The 22,297-nt window shown below is 46.7% G+C and overlaps 4 protein-coding genes across 4 annotated transcripts; 3 read left to right on the forward strand and 1 right to left on the reverse strand.

Annotated features, from left to right (window-relative positions):
• Positions 1-6,336: 6,336 nt before the first annotated feature.
• Positions 6,337-7,836, forward strand: LAJ45_10421 (uncharacterized protein; the record flags this gene model as incomplete). Its single annotated transcript, XM_046119946.1, has 2 exons — positions 6,337-6,953; positions 7,023-7,836. 2 exons carry the CDS (start codon positions 6,337-6,339, stop codon positions 7,834-7,836), a joined length of 1,431 nt encoding a protein of 476 aa, XP_045966924.1.
• Positions 7,837-13,528: 5,692 nt separating this feature from the next.
• LAJ45_10422 (uncharacterized protein) lies at positions 13,529-13,977 on the forward strand (the record flags this gene model as incomplete). The annotated part of the gene is made up of 4 exons (XM_046119947.1): positions 13,529-13,632; positions 13,698-13,701; positions 13,768-13,810; positions 13,880-13,977. 4 exons carry the CDS (start codon positions 13,529-13,531, stop codon positions 13,975-13,977), a joined length of 249 nt encoding a protein of 82 aa, XP_045966925.1.
• A 208-nt stretch (positions 13,978-14,185) lies between these two features.
• On the reverse strand, positions 14,186-14,898 carry LAJ45_10423 (uncharacterized protein; the record flags this gene model as incomplete). The annotated part of the gene is made up of 3 exons (XM_046119948.1): positions 14,186-14,251; positions 14,343-14,539; positions 14,880-14,898. The coding sequence occupies 3 exons, from the start codon at positions 14,896-14,898 to the stop codon at positions 14,186-14,188; spliced, it is 282 nt and encodes a 93-aa protein (XP_045966926.1).
• Positions 14,899-16,557: 1,659 nt separating this feature from the next.
• On the forward strand, positions 16,558-19,384 carry LAJ45_10424 (uncharacterized protein; the record flags this gene model as incomplete). Its single annotated transcript, XM_046119949.1, has 2 exons — positions 16,558-18,453; positions 18,554-19,384. The coding sequence occupies 2 exons, from the start codon at positions 16,558-16,560 to the stop codon at positions 19,382-19,384; spliced, it is 2,727 nt and encodes a 908-aa protein (XP_045966927.1).
• Positions 19,385-22,297: the final 2,913 nt, after the last annotated feature.

Below are 22,297 nucleotides of genomic sequence, written 5' to 3' on the forward strand. Positions count from 1 at the left end.
AAATCTTAAAGCAACAGATCCCTTACCCGTGATTTTCACACCATGGGTCAAAACTTTCAACTTGCAGATACGCTGCCTGACATAACCACGTAATGGATGCATACACTAACTCCCCCCGTACCCACTTACCAGCCTGCCACTGTAGAATAGATACCGTGGAGAGATAAACACCCACACTCACTCTCTCCCCCCTTCCTGAAATTGGCTAGCTTCCAGAGATCAAAATTACTTGTATGGGAAACTTCTGATGCAGATCGATGCCATTCAACCAATCACTCGAGTGATAATCCCTAGCCGGAGATAGCCAATTTTTCGAGTTTTGGCGGTAGTAGTAGCTGTCTACCTGCGTACCTTCCCTACACACACACATGTAAGATAAACAGGTACCGTGCGGTCCGTACCGGTTGTAGTTGAATTGCTATCCACGGATAATTATCCATGTGCATACACGAAGGCTCGGCGATTTGATCCGAGGAGACGTATTCACATCCCCTCCTCAATTCCCCTGAGGATGCCCCAAGCGTTTGGGAACGATGGAGAGGACATATCCAGCTCCCCTCCAGATCAGATATGAAATTCTGCCAGTACCTACTTACATAGCACTGCAATTAAACCACCACCACTATCGTGATTGAACATACCCCTCCACTCCATTCCACTCCACATTCCCCTATCGATCAGTCGCTAACTTTAATTCAACGACGTCCGACTCCTTCCTCCATCCCCCTCCACCCTAGCCGTCGACCCTAACCCTACACAGCTAGGTACGCTACTACTACTGCAAGCATATCGATCGTGAAATTTAAAATTACGAGAGGAGGTCCCCCCGTGTCACCGCCCAGCACGCACGCGAGGGTGGTTCCCAAGATACACGATCGTGTATGACAAATTTAGAACCGACTGGTCTATTTCTGGAACATGTTTTTTCCGGGGGTCGCGTGGGGAGGGGAGGGGGAGGAGGGGGACGTGCGCCTCCATTATTACCTATGTATGTAATATGGTGGACGAATCATGGGAAAGAGGATTTCAACATGACAGGTATCTAGATAGAGTTTTGCTTGTCCAGGTGAAAAAAACGATATGGGGGGAAAAGCCACATATGTGGTGGTGGTGGTCAGCGGTTGTAAGGTGGCGATATGTAGATGCGCGGTTGTTCGATTTGAGAGGGAGGCGGAAACGAGTGATACCTGGTGACTCACAGCTTGTGTGTTTCGTGGTCAGTGCGTATTTGGAATCGGATAAATGGATTAGTATCGAGGTTTGCAGTAGCAGCAGCTAGCAGCCACCGTAGAGTCTATTCCGACTTCCTAACTACACTTCATCCCACACGATCTATCGCACTCTAGGGAGTTCCCGCATCACGAACCAACACTCGGGCTAGCTCTAGACCACGATCGTTATACCCCGCACTTTGAAAGCCGTAGTTCACGATAGACGAGTCAGCATCTGCAGAAGTACAATTCTGCTTTTTAAACGCCAAAGGAAGCTCAATTGAAGCACCCCTAAGGGAGATGAAAGGATCGATTGTGGAGTAAGAGTACGAGCCTGAGTTTCATCGTATCACAATATCGTGCTTGACTAATTAAAGCCAAACTTTAACGGCTCTGATATCTACATAAGAGTGGCGATATATTTCAAGGGTCGTGTCAGAAGGATGGTAAGACTTATAGCTTAGCCAACCAGGTATGTAGTCAACCCTAGGCAACAACATGATGACTTTGGAAGGATTTGATTCCTAGTTGTTAGAGGAGGATATTATGAAAGTGAGATCTAGAAGAGCTTGTAAGAATATTAGGCCAGTCGCGCGAGGTGAGTTGGATTAATCGCCATGGCCACTCTGAATTATTCGGTCTCAGCGTATCATCACCCAGCTCTGATCGCACTCATTTCTGCACTTCTGAGTAATTTTTGAACTCATCTACCTCTCCCCAACGCGCGGGCTCCCTTGTGCCTTGTACATAGCTAGCTTATAGGCTTTTATATAATCTCATCAACGTTTATTTCATGAACGGAAGCTTATAGCAGTAAGCGCCTAGTAAAGCAAGTAACCTGAGTGAATGAATGAGTATAAATGTGCACTTTGGGCCAAACTCACATTCCTGTTGTTATTTGTTGTTCGGGGCCTAGTGCTAGGGCTGAGATTCGGTAGCTCCGACTGTTTTTTTTTTAAACGTTTAGAATACTCTACTTGGATCGGCATGGGTTCCGGGTCCGCAGATGACAGTGTCTCCGATACGTGGATAGGTAGCAGGACGTGCAAAGGGTTGTGTAAGAGTGAACGATAATAACTCTAGTACGTTAATGAATGCATCAGATGTACCGTATCGCCATGATAAGATCGGGGAAAAGACAAGTGATGCACCTTTTCTGACGGAAATTTCTCCGGAATACACCTTATTGACCACTCTCGGAAGCCTTTATGTCAAGTACGCATTTCGAATGCCTTTTCTGGCACGTTATAGGAACATTAATTATAGACGGGATTTGATAAGTGACATGATTGGATAATGGATACTTTCAAGCTTAAGTAAGTAGTTAGCGCTTTACCTCAGATGGAATCGAATGGCAGTGTAGATGTCAGTCACATGGGCGCGCCAGGAAACAATACAAGACCTAATCGTTCGAACTAGCTAGATACATCGAAAAGCACATGCTCCTGATCCACACACTTATTAAGCGCCCCAGAGTAGAGATGGGCATAGGAATTAAAGGTTGATATCTATGGTTACCTGGGTGCTTGCTGTGAAGCTGTTATAGTAGCTAGCCCTGTTACTATTAGTTCCATGAGGTTCGAATGACCGCAAAGTGTTTCGATTTCGGCAGGCGCGAGACATTGGTGTGCATTGCATGTATTGTAGATCAATCAAGTCCCATATCCAGGCCTGGTACATTCTGCATGTTCCAGCACCGAGGTGGAGACTATCTGGTTTGAACCGCCCCCCCGCTTTTGCAATATCATTGGCTAGCGCTCTAGCTCATTTGTTTCTTTATTTAGATACCGGTTGTGATGATAGAAGGCCTATCAGGTCAGATTTCAGTCCATGAATGCCAGCCAGGCGGTGATAAGGAAGTGGATTTGGTCTTTGAAGGGTTAAATTAACCTGCAGCTGGCATTTTGAAGCTACTCGGGTCCTCTAATTATTCGCCATAGCTATTTCAGTTAGCTGTAAAGGGTCTTTAGAAGTTTAAAGCTTGCGGGGAATGAATCTCAGCGATAACGAAAGACGGGACCCGAGATGGATGCTGGGAGGAGGAGAATTGACCGGGATGAGCGATTAGCAGCTCAAGCTTAGAGGTGCTGCATACATACTGGAGGGTTTATGGGGGGAAATTATGTAGGGGAAGGCATAGGTATTGTGGGGTGACAAAAGTTCTCGTGATTTTCGTATAACAACCAGCAGAAATTACCTAAAAGACTAATCCGCAAAGTCAGTAATCGGGATTCATACATAGGAGATATTTTCTATCAATATTCAGCTCTCCGACCATGTTGGTATCTTCATTATATCTTTTGTGGTCGTGGGGTTATAGTCGTTTCATGGCCCGTCCTCGTACAGAATCATGAGAACTTTTATCACCCATGCAAATAATACATATTAGATTGTTCCAGGTATGTATTATGTACTTCGAAAAACCTATACGTTTGGCTAGCCGTTGCGAATTAACTTCAGCATAGCAGCACAGGTGCATAGCTTGGTATACAGCATCTGGTGGTGGTGGTACCGTTAGTGTTGAAGACTGTGCCTTTTCTTTTTCTTTTTCTTGCTTTGACCCATATATAGATTCAATCTGAAATCACGATTCCGGCTGTTACTATTAGTATACTCCGTATGCAGGACCCATCATTTGTTAGATACCGCTCGATTAAGTCCCTACCTCGGGAGAAAATGCATCAGGAAATTTCGGGATGCATCCTGCCATAGTAATGTTTAATTCGGGAAGCATCAAGGGATACCTTTTTTGATACCTTTTTTTGATGCCTTTTCCGAGATGCCTTTTTGGATACCTTTATGACGACTTTGTGGTGACTTTCAGGTGACAAACTGGCTAGTATAACCGCAGATTTTGAAGAGTTAATGATACTACTTGTACATGTATGTCTATCTATCAGAAAAAACCAAAGTTTATTGGTTAACTAAAGAATAGACGGTTCCCCTGGCCACCCGGACACGGGCAGTTAACGTAAAAAAGAGAGGATCAAACGTTTTAAGTACTTGGCTTTTGTACCTCTCGTACGCCCACCAATCATCATTGAGTCGACCGTCCGAGTGAGGGGGGTGGGGTGTCCGAGTGGCTAGCTAGGGAAGTCGTCTAGTACCAACCGCGATTTTCAAATTTCGATATAATCTTGGAGTTCTATATTACACCATTGCCTATTAACTACCGGCCACAATCACAAACTCAGTCAAATACACCCCTCGCACACAACAACGGCCATACCCAGCTCCCAGCCCCAGCCTGCAATACTTCCGGCCCCGTGAAGCTCTACAGTATCAAAAAGAGGGATGTTCTCAGTACGGCAGTGATATTTTATTTGAGATCGTACTGTAATCTGACCGCTTTGAATTCAATACCGCACTTTCAAAAATGATGTATTTTCTTTTGTGCAGACTTATTGCAAGCCCATATTAGTATTGATTTATTAAAAAGATAATATTTTGCTAAAGGTGGTTTTTTTTTTAGTATAATCTTTGGTTCAATGCAGTAGTAGTGCAGCATTCTCAACAATGCGTATTCAGTATAGGCTGGCACTACTACTGTAGTGCATTAGTACGGTCACTGCAATTTCTATCTCACCCATCTGACTAGTGACAGCTTGGACACTTCTAGGTCATGGAAATAGATTTAGCAGGTGCTTCATATCATGAGGTTCCCGAGATTTTGCACATCACGGTGATAAAGGCGCTGGATTTGATGACTTGATAAGTCGGAATTTCACCAACCGTTCTCCTGGTCATCTGCTGTGGGTGGGTTACTGTGTGTATGCCGTATCAGACATGACGGCCTACTAGCTCAGGCCGTTACCTACATTTATGCAGTGGGTTGCTATGTGTATGCCTTAGTAGACCGTTCTAGTTGTACATGGCCGTGACCTACTAGATTTTACGTATGCAGCTGACCCGCCGGGGGTAATAAGTCACAGCTTGCCTAGTATTAGGTTCTGTAGTCATCTAGTAGCACTACCGCATTCTTGAGAATATTATCATAACTAGAAGGCCAATACACTACCATAGTACGACAGTCTGTATCAAACAACGTATTGATGATGATTGTAGCATCTATACTGGATTCCCAACACCTACTATAATTCTAAAAATGCGGACCTATATCAGCATCAAATTACAATACCGCATTGAGCCTGAGTACAACACTAGTGCTGTCTCGCTACAGCACCAAGAACACTATGATTTTTGGTATTGTAGTTCTGTCAACGGTACTACTAATATAACTTAGATGCATGGACAATTAAACATCAGAAATGGATACCATACCAGGTCTTTAATTTTGCGTCGTGGTTTTTGGGTTGGCAGGAGTGTAGCGTTTCCATGCATCACGATGTGCACAGTCTAGTCTAGCTAGAGATGCCATCTCTGTATGCGTGTAGTTAGGTTTTGATCCTCCCTTCCCTACGTCGTAAGAGTATAGCACCAGCAGAGGGATTATTGTCGCTGTGCACTAAGTCAAAGAGGCCTGGTCATGAGCTTGGCAAAGGTGAGTGATTTCCCATGACGCAAACAAATATATTATAATACAACCACCCACCACCCACTCAGTACCACAAGTGATTTTCTAGAACCTGCAGCTGGTATCGTAGGTTCCACTGACACTGGAGTTATTTCAATATCGATAAATGAAATTTTACCTATAGGACGAGTATGTATGTTACGAGTGCGAGTGCCGTATAGACCGGAGATATATATAGAGTAGGTACTTGTACTTGTAGTTTAATATATTCCCTTAGTATTCGGTAGCGGATATTCCATACCTACTGCAAACCCAGACTCTCAGACTCCGGACCCACAGAGCAGCCCACGAGTAAACAAGCACGCCAAGCACGGGCGCTATCTGATTTTCACTGCATCCGAGCCCGCGCGCAGGGTTAGGGCTGACCATTACATACGCGTTTCAACCCCTGTTCCAGCAGGATGCGCCATTCACTCTGAACTCACTCACTTCACTTCACCGGACTCGTAGTAGTAGTAGGGAGGTGGTGATTCAATCGTGCGCTTTTTTCTACAACCCATCCCCAACCGTCACCTTTTCCCAGAATCACTCTATCACAATAACCCAGCCGGCTCTGGTTTCCAACTATTTATAAACACACAACAATCATCAATGTCCTCCTCGTCTTCCCTCCCACCAGTGCTGACGCCGCGCTTCCGCCCGCACGCCGAAGAAGAGCCGTTTCTCCCGCGCTACACAGAGGACTCTGAGCCAGCGCGGCTGTTCCTGAAGAAGCGCACGTGGCTCACCCGCGGGCGGGTTATCCTGCTGAGCGCACTGCTGTCGCTGCTGGTATGGGGGCTGATCGTGGTCGTGCCGGAGATCTTGGACCCGACGCCGGTGGTGGTGCCGGTGGTTGATTTCGAGAGCGTGAGGAATGTGAATGCGACGCTAATTCCGGGCGGGAAGGGGAAGTGGACGGTAAGGATTCCGAGGGGGATTCAGGAGCCATTGAGGCCGCGGGTGTATGCGGGTATATGTAGGTCGGTGCATGACGTTGCGGGACATGTGCATCGGGGGTATTACTCGTTTGATGAGAAGTTCGTTGATCCGGCGAAGAGCGGGGAAAAAGTGGTAGTGGAGAAGGGGGTGGAGGTCTGTGATGCGAGCTTGACATATATGCTTGAGTCGAAGAATGCAGGGTTTGGAGTTGCGCTGATGGGGCTGTGGAGCGCATATGGGCTTGCAAAGAAGGAGGGGAGGAGCTTCTTTATCAACGACCGTGACTGGTATGTCCTCCCCTCCCTATCCTCATCTTTTGGCCTATCTGCCTAGATTCTGACATTGAAAAAACGTAGGGCATGGGGCGCATACACTTCCTTCTTCCTGCAGATGCCGCGACCAAAATGCGCACCTCCACCACCGCATTGGATGCTTCCGTGTCCGCATTCAGCAAAGCACCTCGTAGTCGCCGCCTCCACACACACCTACATCTTCGGCCACAGCTTCAACGATGAGTTTGAAGATGCGCGCCAAATGGGAGTGCTGCGCCAGTCCAAGATCTTTGATTTCGTCCGTGAGGGCTACGAAGCGCTGTTCCGGCTAGGTCTTCTCCCAGAGGACCAAGATTTCGTGGAAGTCCGCAAAAAGAAGCTTATTGGCCCCGTGATGAGTGTGCACATCAGAAGAGGCGATAAAAAGGCGCTAGCGTGGGAGTATGTAAAGACAGATGACGGGTTCGTGCCACCAAAGAAGTATGTGGAGGCCGCATTGGAGATGCGCGGGAAGCAGCATGGCGATATCGTCTATGCGTCGGATGATGTCCACATGTATGAGTCTGCTGAGCTTGTGGATTATGTCCCAGCGCAGGGAGAGGTAGCAGCGGAGACATGGCTCGGCGAGCTCGAGGTGTCACAGGATATGAGAGGATTTGTGGCGGATGATTTCTGGCGGCTGGATCCGGAGCAGAAGGTACAGCTGGGGAGGGCCTACCTGAAGGATTTGAAGATCTTGGGGGAGATGGCGGCTAGAGGGGAGGCAGCGACGGTGTGTGATGTGGCCAGCACAACCTGTAGACTTCTGGCGGTGATCATGGGCTGGGAGAGGGCGGTGGTGCAGAAGCGGTGGAAGAACGTGGATGGCGAGTTTGACTGGAGCGGTGTTGCGTGGTAGGGTTTTGTTCTGTGAGTATATGGGTTCGGTATCTTAGTTTCGGGCACGGCGTTGCAATCAAGGGGTCGGGTAGGATATAAATGTAATACGTAAATCTTAGGCTCTGATAGGAGTTATCTGCTTGATGCGAACAAAGGATGATGAAAGACGAAGAATCCCTGCTCTGATTTCTCACAATAAGCTTTGAAATGCATGTGTTGATCTGCGTATGTAGAAGTCCTAAGGTTGATAAAACAATCCTCAGAAAGCCACCGTAGGGTAGTAGACTGGGCGGTAATACGCTCCCTCTCCCTGGAAATTGTCACTGATGAATATAGGTAGATGATATGATGAATGTTAATCTGACGTTAACGAGAGAGACGATGCTGTGTTTCTAGGAAGGGCTGCTGGGGATTCTGGTTTTATACAACAAGATTGAGGACAGCCTGTCACGGCGCCTATCCTTGCCATAACTCTACCGTTGCAATTGTAGGATACGCAATTGACAGTCACGTACACCATATATGAGAAACGGCGGTGTGTGTGGCCGGATTGTCGTCACCCGCGAACCTTATATATCTGGGGGAAAGCTAGACTTCGGCAGATTCAAGAGCTAGAGTTCAGACTGTCCTTCGTGACTTTAGTACATGTACCGTATTTACATTGGTCCTGGTTTTGACCTCCGCTCCTGAACAGTGTACTCAGCCCTAGGAGGATACATGTAGTAATTTAGTGTCGTCTGGAGGGCGAGCGGGCTTATTTCCTTACCTTAAGCTTGAGGATATACGTATACCACAATTGAATCGACAGAGTTCCGAGAGGGCAGGTTAGAGGTGCTTGAGGACACTATTTGCCCTTTCCTTGGGGCTGCTACACACTAAACCCTGATATCGGGTCATAGGGCATCACTCGGTCACGGTCACAGTCGAGTATTTTCTCGAAGATTTACATATAGGAAAATGTGCAAATACAAATACTACTTTGCAATTTGGTGACTACTAACTAACGCACTGAGAGTGCAGGAATGGTCGTTATAGCCCCGATTGTAACAGTCATGATGTTGGCTTTTGGTGGGGTCCACTGTTTTGCGTGGAACTTTAGTTTTCCAAGTTATTTTGGGGGCTTGCTTTGCGTAGGGGGGGTTTTTCCCGTTGCTATTGCCGGCTATTATGGGGTCTTTGTTCCTTGTGGTAATTAGATTTTATGTATACGCTATAAATTCTACCGGACCGTAGGAAAGCTTGTCTTGGTGTTTCGGGGCTGCATATGTATTATATACGATCTCGCGGTCTTATCTACCTGTAGAGACGTTCTACCTCGGGTTGATCCCAGCCGCAGCGGGTGCTTATAAGAATGCGCTATGGCTATGGGCGGAGTTTCTACCTCGCTTTAAGTAGTTGTTTTCCGTACTTAGCTAGATTCCGTTGAAATTATATGCTGGGTTTTTGATAGAACGGGTTCCCAGGGCCATTCAATACCTACGTCTAGAAACTTCGCTGAGACTCATGTTTATCATGGCGGTTTCTTGTTAATGCTACTTATTCACAACATGTTGGTATATTGTTGGTGTTCATCTTGTACCACGGTCTGGGCCCTCCAGAGTATACGTCCCGTCTGAGGAACTACCAAAATGGCACCATAGCATCCTGTTGCCGCGGCCAGATAACACTAGAAAGTCTCTTGTTAAGCAGTTTTCTGGTAATTAATGAAGTAATCAGTCAACCAATACGCAGTTTTCTAGGATTGAATCATGAGTTCTCACTCGAGCCCGTTGCCATGCTCAACCCTAGACGCCATACTCAAAACGTGATAGCCTAAAGACATGGATTCTAATAAACTTTTTTTGAGGCTGAAACATAATCCGTTGTGGTGTAATGGTTAGCATCAGTCGCTCTCACCGACTAGATCGGGGTTCAATTCCCCGCAACGGAAAAATGTCACTTAACTTTTGCTGCTGGAATAGAGGTCAAGCTGTTTTTTTTTATATCTTGATATTTTTGAGTTTTATCTATCTGGTTTGTACCTCCGTCTCCGAAAGGAAAATAGCTCGGCTGTGGGGTTATAATATACTCTAATTAATTAAATATAAATGGGGTGGTAATATACTCAAACCCTGCAGAAGAAATAAATGGATCTATTTCCGTAGTCGAGTTAATAACCTACATGTATGCTTCCGTGCTATTTCTTTCTGTGGGTACATGAATATAAGGACTAAATGAAAGGGCAAAGGAAATAGAGTCTATCCTATAGAAAGTATTTAGTCGGTCTATGTACTCTAGTCGAGAATTAAATTGCAAATCAGGCTTAATTGATAGCACCTTCGGTAAATCTCCGATAAAAAAAAATCTCAGAGATCCTAGTACAGCTCAATGGCTTTGGGTGTATCTAACAATCGTGGTTTGTACATCCACTACTCTCACAGGCGTATCCCTTCGTCTGTCGACAAAATGCTGCCTCCCCCCAAGAAAAAGCAAATCTGGTGTGGCTTTACTAATAGATCTCGTTATCTCCCTTATCAAATAACAGTTCTCACATACAAAATTTGATTTCTCTATTATAGGGGGGGGCAGCAATCGACAGACGAAGGGATAAGATCAAGAGGCATTTTTACTATGAGCATCAAACAGATATTAGGGTAGGCGGTGGATAAGCCAGACGTGTAGACGGTGTCGAGATAACGGATTGTGGGCTGGACAAACAATTGAGGTTCAGGCAAGCTGTGAGGGTAAGCTATTTAAAGGGATTAATATTTCCTTCCTCTAATTTTAGCTAGTCATGTCAGACTAGGACCTTACCGTTTGCTTCCTTCTATTAGTCCACCATTTTGGATATTTCATATCTTTCCCCAGCCTTGACCCCGGCCAATTTGTCATTGGATATCACCGCGGAGGTTGTGCAACCCCTCCGTGGCTGCATTTCTTGCCCGAATATAGGCCAGAGGGGATATAGAAGCACGGCAGCATGGACTTCTTGCCTTACACAGGAGTGTATCTACCCGTTTGAGTGGTGGCACCGACGGTTGAGTGAGAACTATCAGTGGTACCCCAAGGTAAGGTCTATGAACAATCCAGTTCATTATACCCCCATCGATTCGGGATGTCGCACTGCACTGGCCACTGTAGGCTGGGGATCGAAGGAAGGGTGATCAGTCTGCGTCTAGATCTCTGCACGGGTGATTAGAGGAATTCGTTCTCGATTCTGTCACGTCAAAGAGTACATAGTCAAGAACCAATCGATGGAATTGGATGGAACATCGAGGTTGAGGACAGCGGTAGATTTCTAAATAAAGTTCCGGGAACTCGACTGCTCACCTATGACAATTACTTGTGTTCCTCCAGAACTCTCAAACGGCCTGGCCCGCTGGGACGGGACGGGGATGCTGGGTCTTTTAATTTTGGTAGGGCACGGGGAATGTTTTTGACCATATATCTGGTGCCAAGAGTGTCCCGACCCGTCTCCGTCCTCATGTCCCAGAAGACCGGGTCTAAGAGTAACTTTCTGGAGCTATCATGGATATATATTGCGTGACGTGATAGTACATGTAGGCTAGAGGCTTACGCGGTCGTGTGAACCATAGAATAATCTGATCAGCTGAAGAATAAATTTATTACCACGAAGAATAGCTTTTTGTAATATAGAATAGTTTTTTATCACGAAGAATAACTTTTCATTATAAAGAAATTAACATTATATATATATATATAATGTGGTATATACGTATTGGTTAAAGAAATTAATATACAAACTCTGGATTGGTGTTTATATACGTTACCAGGTACATTAGAAATTATTTCAATCATCAAAAACCGGCCATGCCGTCATAAAACTGAGACCAGCTGGCCCCGCTGCGCATGTTCTTGGTTTATATTAACTGCGGCTTACGCGACGTCAACTCATAACCACTACAGCTTCTACACACCCTCTGAGTCTCTCTCATCATCAAACTCTGTCTATCATCGGCCTGTACTCTAATTAAGACAAGCCTTCTATTCTCCGTGATGTGTTTCACCCTGTCACCAAAACATGATCATGATGATACTGGAGATCAGACTGGTTTTGCGGCCAGCTAACACTATATAGACCGCATCCCGGGATTCACCGCTGCGAGGAACTCAAATATCATATTCTAGAACCTAAGCACATGACCTAGAAACCTTGAGTTCGCCATAAACAATGATTCGGTGTCTCAGAATTTGGTCTGGGCATTGTCTCGTGACCTGGCAGAACTTAACATTCGAAGACAAGATGGCTAAAAATCTGCAAGGGAGTTAATTCAGGCAAATCATATATACAGTTGCAACATTGGTATCAGGACTTGTTTTTTTTCTAATGCAGTGTGAATAAGTCGCTAGAATGCTGATCTTAAATGTGGTTGCTGCTGGTAGAATAAGTGGTATCAGGTCTCGGACGTCTTACGATCAGTCTCAATAGGTGCATATGAAACATGATATATCCTTTCACGGTTAAACCTCCATGGCAAACTATTTCGATAGGTGCATAAACAAATGTGAGTGGGAACATGCTAATGTCAAGGTTTATTTCTGTATGAAGGAACTTTTGTTTGAGCTGTCAGAAACGGTCCCTGTTAGAAGATTTTCTGGCCGTGCAGATCTCGAGTGATTCTCCATGAATCAATGACGAGAGCGGGAAACACCTCGGAAACCAGTCGGCTCGTTTCTTTCGATTCACAGACCCCTGGGTGCGTGGTACAGAAATAAAAGTACATATGAATAAACAAATATAAGATCACGAATCTGAACATATGCCCGACCATCAATTTACCCAGGAGCTGGTGTAAGATCTCCCCCCCATCCCTCATCGTAACTAAGTATTCCCCTGACCAAGAAATTTATTAACTGCCGTAGCTAACCCACAAATAGATATAGATATGTGGTACAGATATGTGCAAAATCTTTCATATCTTACCCAAGATCGCCATTTCCGCTTCAATTAGGTATTTGGTATCCGCGGCACACGATAACATGCCACGCCGTACCACACCGCCCGCAAAACCATGAACCGGTAAATGCCTTCCGAGAAGTCAACTCATCCCCTTGATCCCCCACCTGAAACGCCGTGGGGTACCTTATTCACATCCCGACATTGACAGGACCGGACACGACCCCGAGCACTGCCCTAGAAAGAGAGCGTGGCATACAACGTTAATTCGCCGATCAACTTAGTTACCGGCGTTGTCTTACATTCTGAGACTAGCCTTTCAACTATCTCTACAAACAAGTGCATACCTGGCAAGCGGAAAAGTAAGGCAGAAAAACTACGTCTATAACCTGGGTGGTGGACCCGTTTAAGTAGACGGAGGAAAAAAAAAAAACAACGGTGGTGGAGGTTGTGTGGAAAAAGTGGCGGTTTTGAGTGTTTCGGGACGGGTGTTTAATTGCGATTTTACGCAATTTGTGTGGTCAATTGCGTTCGTCAAACAAAACGGGTTTATGGGGAATAAGTGAGTAAGACCGAAGGGAAAGATTTGGAGGGGAAACATTGTAATGAGAAGTACCTGTTCTGTCACTTGGGAGAGGAGAATGGAGATGTCACAAATAAGCATGAGGGGAAACGATCATCCAATATCGCATCCGCGCTCCCTAGCGTACCAATGTTGGGTTCTCATGCACTCTTAAGCCACCAGCTGTAGGCTCCTGCGAGAGAGTACCTACATACTGAGAAGTACATGTATGGGGATTACTTTACTTCAGCCATGAATCGTACATACGGCATCACGCCCATCCACGATACGCGGAATATTGTTACACTACCACCGTCGGTATCGCCACTCTCCTGCGTAGTTACATCTAACTACATGTAATTGCCCAATCATTGAGCTGGATGGTTGTGAATTGATGGATTACTTATCAATTTCTGGCTAGGTGGGTACTAATTGCGCAAGCTACTCTCTACCAAAACCACCAAAACCTAGGTTCATTCCAAAGTCTGTAGGTACTATTCTCCTCTGGAGTACATACTACAGTCCCTACTGCAGGTACGCAATCGCAAATACCTACATGCAAAAAGCAAAAAGGTCCAACATGTCTAACTACGCCGCACCCAGCTCTTCTCACCGAAATTGAAATTGAGAGCCTGTATGGAGGGCGCACAGGTTCCCGCACGGACGGTTCTTGGCTTGGCACGTGCGAATGTCCTAATTGAGATCAGGGCAGCCGAAGAAGTGTGCGAGGAGGTGCTGAAGCGAAGGATGGTGGCTTTTCTTTTCTCAATGTCTCTATCCCCAAAGAACCCAGGAGGTCGTTGGTCTGATGTAGGTACAGATGTAGAGAACTCTAGGCATGTATGTAGGGAGGTAGATCGTACCTACATATGCAGGAGACGGGAGTTTGCTTCAGGTGCACAAAGAAGCTCATCGTGCATCGACCGCGAGCGTGATGAGGTAGAAGTACATACTAGATGGGTAGAGCTCCGGTACCTGGATCACACCCCAGCATATGGAGCACAAGAAAAAGGGGATTGGGGGGGGGGGGGGGGGGAGGAAGCTGGAGGTGATGGATGGGTGGCACCGCATTCCTCGGTATCCCTTTCGCCCTGTTCCCTGGAGCGTTGGAGCGCTGGAGCGGACCCTGACTGGCAGCCCGCACAACCGAGGCGGCGCTAGCAACGGAAGGGGAATAGCTGGCTTGGGTGTGGTTGGGTTTGTTGACCCGTGTGAAGGGGTAAGCTGCCCAAAGAGGGTGGGGGAAGAGCGAAATGGTCAAGTCTGAAGAAACCGATATAAATTTATAATTGCTTTTTGGGGGCTCGTCGAATGAACTTCTCATGAGAAAGGGGGGGCGGCGTGCATGGGATGGGCGAAGATGATGAGGTAGCTATCGCCATTGGATAGCACAGGATTGGATTGGATTGGAGGAGAGATGTTTTGGTTGGTGAGAAACATTGCGAATTGCAGCTGGAGGGCAAGAAAAAAACAGGAAACAGCATGAGGATACCTCAGTGTAGGGTAAAATAGATAGTGTGTGTGTGTATGAAGGACGATAGATGATGATAGGTAAACAAAAACAGAAGGACACATCAGTATCATTGTCATGATCAGCACTCACCTTTATCTTTTATCTTCATCGTCCTCTACCTGGATATCCTTCGTGCGCTCTTCGTCTAGATCACGAACGAGCGAGTGCAGGCTGCAGAGTTACTGTGGTTTTTATCTTCTTGATTTGATTTTGATAGATCCTTCATCTCGTCTCGTCTCCACTTACCTTCTAGACTTTTTTTCTTCCACCGTGCCCGCTCATCACCGTTCCCCGTTTCCAGTGGTAGCGAGTGAGTGAGAAGGGTCCAAGGAGGGAGACTCGCTGTGTGGTCAAAGCCCTCCCATCCTGGATCGTCTGAAAGCCTGTCAGCTTGATTGATTTGCCTGCTCGGAGTCTACTACAAACCTACATTTCGCTCCACACACCTACCTCCACCTCTCTACCCTTCCACATCCCTTCCCCGCTGTCTTTTCAGTATTCGCCTGTGCGGAACAATCAGCAGCGTCCATCACCACTGAAATCATCATCATCACCATCATCATCGTCTTCCCCTCACTCTGATCACTCGCAGGCCGTTATCCAAGCTCTACACACTCGGCAGTTCCCCCATACTCTATCTTGCCGTCGGTGGTAGATCACAAACACTCACTTGCTTCCCGTACGTTCCACGATTGGTGTAAATTTGTTTGATACCCTGCCGCTCTGCCCGCTCGACATTTCTCGTGCACTACATACTGCTTTTGTCTGTACGATATCTACTTTCGATAGAAACAGAACCAACATCAAGTCCACATCTCTAAATTGGTCCACCCCCCCTACCTAGTACTCAAGAGCAAGGTATATCCCCGTCTTCCAGTTATATTGACCGAAGGTCGGGTCGATACCAAATTTTAAAAATTTCATTGCTCTGCCATAGCACCCTAAAGCTGGACGGTTGAGCTTCAAGCGATACATAGCTGCATACATGTGCATTTACAGTGCTGACTGACTTGACGTTGTCTAGGTGACCCTTACTTGCCTTGCAGAACCGTTGACTTTCGATCTCCCCCGTCTGTCTGTCGTCCGTCCCATCCATCCCTCGCATCTCAACCTACCTGCATCCTCGACTCCTCCTGCAACAAAAAGAATTATCGCCCGATAATTCTCCCTCTCTCTCTCACCGCAACGTCACTCACTACCACATCCCTACTCACCACCACCACCCACCCACCTGTCCTCCGCGTCGACCACTGGTGGCTCCACTTTTTCTTTTTATTCCCTTCTTTCTTCTTTTAGGGACCCCTTCTTTTTGACGGTGGTGATACTATTACTTTCTGGAAGCCGTTCACTCGTTTTGCGGCCCCATTTTTAACTTGCCTACGACGTCTCAGTCATTCTTGAACGAAAGGAATCAAAAAGAAAAAACGAAAACGCTTAAACGAACGAAAGGAATAAGAGCAAGAAGGATCTGATCTTATGCCCGGAAAAAGTGCACAAGAGTGTTAGATTTCTTTTCTACCGGTTGTTGTTTGTTTGTTGCTACTGCATTCAATAGGTACCTACTACCACCCTGGAGAGCTTTGCAAGAAAGAAGTTTCTACCACCCTGCCTTGCCTTGCCCTGCCCTGCCCTGCCAGTCTGCACCCCCACCCACAATATCGACGACGACGTGTTTACCCACTTGCTCCTTCCCAAACCCGGTGTTTACTGACTCACGCTTTTTCTTTCTTTGCGAAACGATAGATAGATAGATTTTCGCTTTCACACCATGACCATGACAACCACAACATTACCACGGCCCCCACGGGCCTCCTACGGCGGACCAGCACCAGCCTCCGGTCTCCCAGCCCTCTCACAAACACTTAACCCGCGAGCCTCAGTCACCTCCCTCCGAAAAGTATCGCTCCTCCCACAAACACCACGAAAACCAAGCGGCCTGTCAATCGTCCCCAACGGTGGCCGACCGACAACACCATCATTACCGATCCCAAGCACGCCCCAGGGCCCCCGAAGAGTAGTCAGTATTGCGTCATTTCCACAGCCCCCGAAAAGCGGAGGGAGATCGAGCTTTCCAAATTCAGGATCGGGGTTCTCGGAGTCGCTATTAACGCCGACAAGTCCGTTGAGTAAGGGCCTTGAGAGGTCGCCGAGTAATAGTAATAGGAAAAGTATCGCGGGTAATCCGGGTGCGGGGTTCGGAGGTGCGGGGACGACTATAACAGGTGGGGGCAACGGCGGGTATTTAAGTCCCCCGCACTCACGGAGTAGTAGCGCCCAAGGGAGCTACTCTACAAGCGCGACAACAATAGAGGCCTCACCGAGCTCTGGCGACGAGCTGCGGGGGTCATCAGGCGACCCTAGCGAGAAAGAGCAGAAGGGGAATGTTATCGTCTCTGTGAGGATAAGACCCGACGCACCCGACTCTGGAGGAGGAGGACCCAATCCAGAATGGATTGTAGATGGGCGTTCGGGGAAGGTTGGGTACGGGGGGAAGGACGGTGGGATATACGAGTTTGACAACGTGTTTGGGCCGGAGCAGAACAACACTCGGGTATATGAACATTCCGCGAAACGACTGGTACGCAGGGTGATGGAGGGATATCATGGGACAGTGTTTGCGTACGGAATGACGGGAACCGGGAAAACATTCAGTATGCAGGGAATAACGAGCAGTCCTGGTGTCATCCCGTTGGCCATCACAGATATTTTTGCTTTCATTCGAGAAACACCAGCGAGGGAGTTCTTGCTGAGGGTAAGTTATCTGGAAATCTACAACGAGCGCATCCACGACTTGCTGGCCTCGCAACCGGGAGGTGCCGGGTTCGTGCCCTTGGATCAGCAAATTAAGGGTGAGGAGATCAAGTTGCGAGAAGACGCAAAACGCGGGGTATATGCGACTCCGCTTAAGGAGGAGATCGTCCAGAGTCCGACACAGCTACTGCGTGTCATAGCACGGGGAGACTTGGCACGGCGAACAGGCAGCACGCAGTTCAATGCACGAAGTTCACGGTCCCACGCGGTTGTGCAGATCGTTGTTGAGTCAAGAGACCGCATCCCCGGCACTACAGCGGGGGGTGGAACAATGGTGGATAACCGACGGGCAGGAATCACCGGAGGGGTGAGAGTCTCAACGCTAAGTTTGATCGATTTGGCTGGGTCCGAGAGAGCTGCGGAGAATAAGGAGCGAAGACAGGAGGGTTCACATATCAACAGGTCTCTCCTTACGCTCGGAACAGTCATCGCAAGACTGTCTAGTGTCGACAAGGAGGGGAATGGAAAGGACAAAGATGGGAACCATCTTCCGTATCGTGACTCTAAACTGACTCGTCTGCTGCAACCTGCTTTGTCTGGTAACTCGCTCGTATCCATCTTATGTACTATCGCAATACCACCGGCGAATATGTCGGCTCTCAACGCAACGCATACGGGTGAAACGATGAATACGCTGAAGTTTGCAGCGAGAGCACGGAATAATATCGTTTCGCATGCGAAGAAGGGTGATGAGAGTATCATAGGCGGTGTAGGAGATGCTGGTAGTAGAGTACTGCTGGAGAGGTATCGCATGGAAATTCTGGAGCTGAGGCAGCAGCTAGACGACCAAAAGAAAAAGGAGGGGACGGACCACAAGGACTTGGTCGAGAGAGAGGAGAAGGAGATCGAGAGGGTGAGTTATATTTTGTTTCTGTTGTGTTGTGCCTCTTTGTTTCATTTGCAAACCCCCCTCGCATGTTGGAATGTAGCGCTGATGCGAACGGTACCTGCAGCACTCTGAGCAGCTACTCGAGATCCAACTCGCCCGGACGGCGCTAAAAGAGCGCATCGAGCACCTGAACCGCCTCATTCTCTCCTCCAAATCATCGGGTGTCAACTCGGCTCGTAATTCGTTGCTCCCCAATCCAGGCCATATGTCCGCATTGTCTTTCCGCTCCTCAATGTCCAACTTGCACCCGCCCGGTGGACGACCCTTTTCAACAGGTTCAACAATCTCGATATCGACAGCTATCAACGGATGTCCCACTTCAGATACAGCGACCGAGGACTCATCAGGCGAATATGGTGACGGTAACGCATCGCTTGGCGCACAGGTTCGTGCTCTGCAGTCAGATGTGGCGGACAAGAACCGCTATATCGCGACCCTGGAAAAACGTCTCCTCCAAGCGCGCCGCAGTTCAAATAGTCGGGCAAGCATGATCTTTGGCCCACCGCAGAAGCCACCGAGTCTTTTCGGCTCGTCCGAGCTTGTACCGGAGGGCCGATGGGATGTACTGTTGAGGGAGAAGGACGAAGAGATCGCAGAGCTGAGGGCCCGATTGGATGATAAAGAGAAGATGGTCACGGCGCTGAGGAACGCTGCGCTGAAGCGAGACTTTGCAGAAACGGGCATAAGGCCTAATAATAGAAGTATCAAGAGCGCTAGTGTTGATGGTGCTGGGGCGGGCGTGAGGACTATCAGTGCGGGCGGACGAGGGCCAGGGGTTGGTGTGAGGATGAGAGGTGCCTCCGATTCAGTCGCGCCATTAAAAACAAGAGGAAGCACGGATAGTATCACAAGTGTGCCGGAGTGTACGGAACATGAGGAAGATGGAACGTTTTAGAAATAATACAAGCGAAACGTCGTGTGGATAGCTTAACGGAACTGGGAGTATATAGGATGGGTGCTGCGGGTGCATATGGATTTTTATTCCTTTTTGTTCTTTCTATCTTTGTCTTTTTTCTTTCTTTCTTGCCTTTCGGATCTTTCTTTTGTGCTTTTTTTTGCAGGTTGACAAAAATTCGGGTTGCGGGGGGTTATTTTCTTGGGCTTTTTTTTATCTTTCTCTTTCTCTTCTCGGTATTTGAAATATTGTTGGCTTATCTTTTTTTTTGCTTTTTTTTTGCCCCGGTCTTCGTTTCTTATATTTTGATCATTTGATTTGATACATGGTAGTGGGTTTGGGGGTGGTGCTGGGCTGGGCTGGGCTGGGAATTAAAGGCGGCGGGGCGCTGTTCTTTTCTTATTTTATCTTCTATTGTAAAACTTAATTCTTTCGTCTAAACCCCTTTTTGCTTCTTTTATTTTCTTGTTTTTGTATTTTGGGAGGGGAGTTTTTTTGTTGTTCCTCTTTTTTTTTTATTTGTTTGCTTGATTTATATCCGGGGCCTTTCTTCTTCATTTTCGTTATTTGACCATGCTTATTCTGTGTTCTGCTCCGTTTTTTGTGCTGTTCTTGTGATACCTTTTTTTTATATCTTGATCTTGCCTACTTCTTTTATATTCAGGTCTCGACGTACGGTTGTATCTAAAATCGATATCGATATCTCTGAGTTTATGTGTACTTCTTGCATGTACTGTGATTGTGATCGTGGTGACGAAAATCACTCCGTTTTTATTATTGTGCTCTTATATTTTAGTATTAATGCTTGATGTGGCTCGCGTCGTGTGTATATAGAGTACATTTTCCTATAAAACACTTTCTTTCACTTTCTCTTTAATTTGTGGTGTGCGGTATTTATGTATGAGCTGCAGGGTGGAGGTTACGGTACGGAAAAACGAACTTGCATGTACGTATGGTGAATTAGGGTAATATGATAAAGCGTATCTATCCCACTCGGAGTTTGCGAAGCTGCGAGGTGCCGTGAGTGTTCTCGCGCACTTGTAAATAGCTGAATCGGCCAAGTTCGCCGCTTTAGGGCAGGGCGTCTACAACACTGACCGAAAACGGAATCCGCTTTGGGAGGAAAGCATGGGATGTCACTCGGTTACGTCGCTGTTTCGGCGTGTTACTCGGTTTTGCTGTTGTGGTTCAAGTAATGCATGGTGTGGTGCGAGAGCATGGTTCTGTAGTGTAATGGTTAGCACCCAGGATTCTGATTCCTGTAATCCCGGTTCGACTCCGGGCAGGACCTCTTAATTTTTTATGGATTGGGTGAGTTCAAGGACTCGTTGTCCCATGTCGATTTTTTTTCGCACTTTCCGTTGCTATCTCCAAGCCTTTGTTGCTGTTAAGTAACCTTGTATTCTGCACAGTAGCACTTTTTTCTTCTCGAAAACAACATATATTGCCGCCTGAATGGGTAAAAAATAAGCCTCCAGTAACGAATGACTGTCAAATAAACGTTAAATAAGGCCTTACTCACGAAAAATGGTGGTATTAGCCTTAATCTGGGATAAGGGTTTTTCCTGTGTAAGAGTCTTTCAAAATAATGCATATATACGGCTTATTTTATGTATAAGCATTATATTTGAGTGATTATTATCAAATGGCTCAAGTATTTACACCAGATGCTCCTTTTTCATCAAATAAGGCTCTTTTAAGGCTCTTCAGTGAATAAGGCATACAAGGCTTAAAATTCGCAGCCTCTCCCAGTATTTCTGGGCGCATACTTAAAATTCAATATAATAAACTAAATCTTGTAATCTGAACAATCCGTTGTGGTGTAATGGTTAGCATCAGTCGCTCTCACCGACTAGATCGGGGTTCAATTCCCCGCAACGGAATCACCTTTGACGAGAGATAATATCTAACTGTTTAGTATTATCAAGCTATCTTTTTGTATATTTTTTTTTTTTAATTTTATGTGATAATTCTGTTTGAGTCTAAATTATAGTAATACATGTTCTCGCGTGATAGGTTTTCGCAGTAACTAGATACCCGCTGGAGGAGGGGCTGGTGATGTAGAAGTAGTGAGGGGGTATTGGGACGTTTTTCGTGGGACGCTGGCGCTGCTGAAACTTTAAGTACTACATATTTAACTGTCCACAGGCATTTCCACCGATGTGCCTCTGGCGGGGGTGCTGAGTTAATGTAGTGAGAACTAGCTCTCTCTGGGTGGAGCTCCGACTTTGAGCGCAAAAGCTTCGCCGAGACACAGGAAATGCGCATATGGTATTTGTATACCGCAAGTCGGTATTGTGTCGATTATTGTAGGAATTAATTGCAACTGATGCGCCTCCGAAATGACGAGGTGGTCAGAGATAGCTGTGTGCAAATCGGCGTCGGACGTGAAATTACTTTCTGGACTTGGGGTCTATTGGTTATATTACTTCGGTGACTTGCATGTTCCTTTTACGGGAATTTATGTGGCTCAGCGTGAGCTAAGCCTATGTACATAAGTAGCTATGAAAAATGAGAAAATAATACTGCGAGAAGAGTTCGCGTAGCGGGGACAGGTGGGCTGATGAACTCACTGCCTGGTTGCGAACATGAGGTATCACTCGAGGATAGTTTTTGGGGAACACGTAAAGTTTTGTGGAAAAGATGTATGCACTAGGGCTAGAGGACGTGTCGATATTGGGGCGTATAGGTAGTACCCCATATATTTAATATGAAGGCCAAACCAACTCTCGAACTTCTGTTCACTCGATCGATCGTAAATAACTAGTTATCTGCCAACTTGAGCGAATCAATCACATTGAAAACGAGCTTCTCTAATGATAACAAGTATGCAATTCCACCCTTCCTTTTCCTTCGCACTCGGCAGTCCGCCTTCTAAGTATCGACTGAATATCTGTTAGCAAATCCATCATT

This window comes from Morchella importuna, assembly GCF_003444635.1.
Source record: "Morchella importuna strain M04M26 chromosome Unknown Morimp01GS045, whole genome shotgun sequence".
NCBI lineage: Eukaryota > Fungi > Ascomycota > Pezizomycetes > Pezizales > Morchellaceae > Morchella > Morchella importuna.